Source organism: Saprolegnia diclina (assembly GCF_000281045.1).
Source record: "Saprolegnia diclina VS20 unplaced genomic scaffold supercont1.23, whole genome shotgun sequence".
Taxonomy (NCBI): Eukaryota; Oomycota; class Saprolegniomycetes; order Saprolegniales; family Saprolegniaceae; genus Saprolegnia; species Saprolegnia diclina.
In genome coordinates this window covers 424,041-424,582 of record NW_008246090.1, presented here as the reverse complement: position 1 = coordinate 424,582, position 542 = coordinate 424,041, and the positions used below count along the sequence as shown (strand labels likewise).

Here is a 542-nt window from a genome sequence, read left to right as displayed (position 1 = left end):
AGCCCAATCAGCGCCGTGTCCACGAGCGCCTTGCCCGTCTTCGGGTTCTTCATGTCCGAGTACGGAATCATGTGCGACCCAAACTCGGTCAGGATCATCCCGAACGAGTAAATGTCGGCGGCCACCGTGTAGTGGCCTTCGCGGAGGATCTCGGGCGCCATCCAGCGGTAGGTCCCGACGCCGACTGTCATAGTCTCTTGCGTGTCTTCGCGCGAGACGCCAAAGTCCGAGAGCTTGGTGCCCTTCTTCGAGTCGAGAAGCACGTTCTTGGACTTCATGTCCCGATGGATGATGTCGAGCGAGTGGAGGTAGACAAGCCCTTCGACGATGCTGTGGATGCACTGGACCTTCTCATCCCACTGATACGTCTCGGGGGTTGTCTGCGAGAGGTGGTTGCGCAGATCGCCCATGTCCATGTACTCGAGCACGCACTGAAGGTCCGACGGGTTGGACCATGCGACGCCAATGAGCTTGATGATGTACGGCGACTCGAAGCGCGCGGTGAGTTTGATCTCGTCGATAAAGCACTGGAGGTCGGCGAC

General features: G+C 59.0%; 1 protein-coding gene across 1 annotated transcript; it reads right to left on the bottom strand.

The window, feature by feature from the left end:
• Positions 1-7: 7 nt before the first annotated feature.
• SDRG_07923 (serine/threonine protein kinase) lies at positions 8-416 on the bottom strand (the record flags this gene model as incomplete). The annotated part of the gene is made up of 2 exons (XM_008613783.1): positions 8-38; positions 64-416. The coding sequence occupies 2 exons, from the start codon at positions 414-416 to the stop codon at positions 8-10; spliced, it is 384 nt and encodes a 127-aa protein (XP_008612005.1).
• Between the last annotated feature and the right edge of the window lie 126 nt (positions 417-542).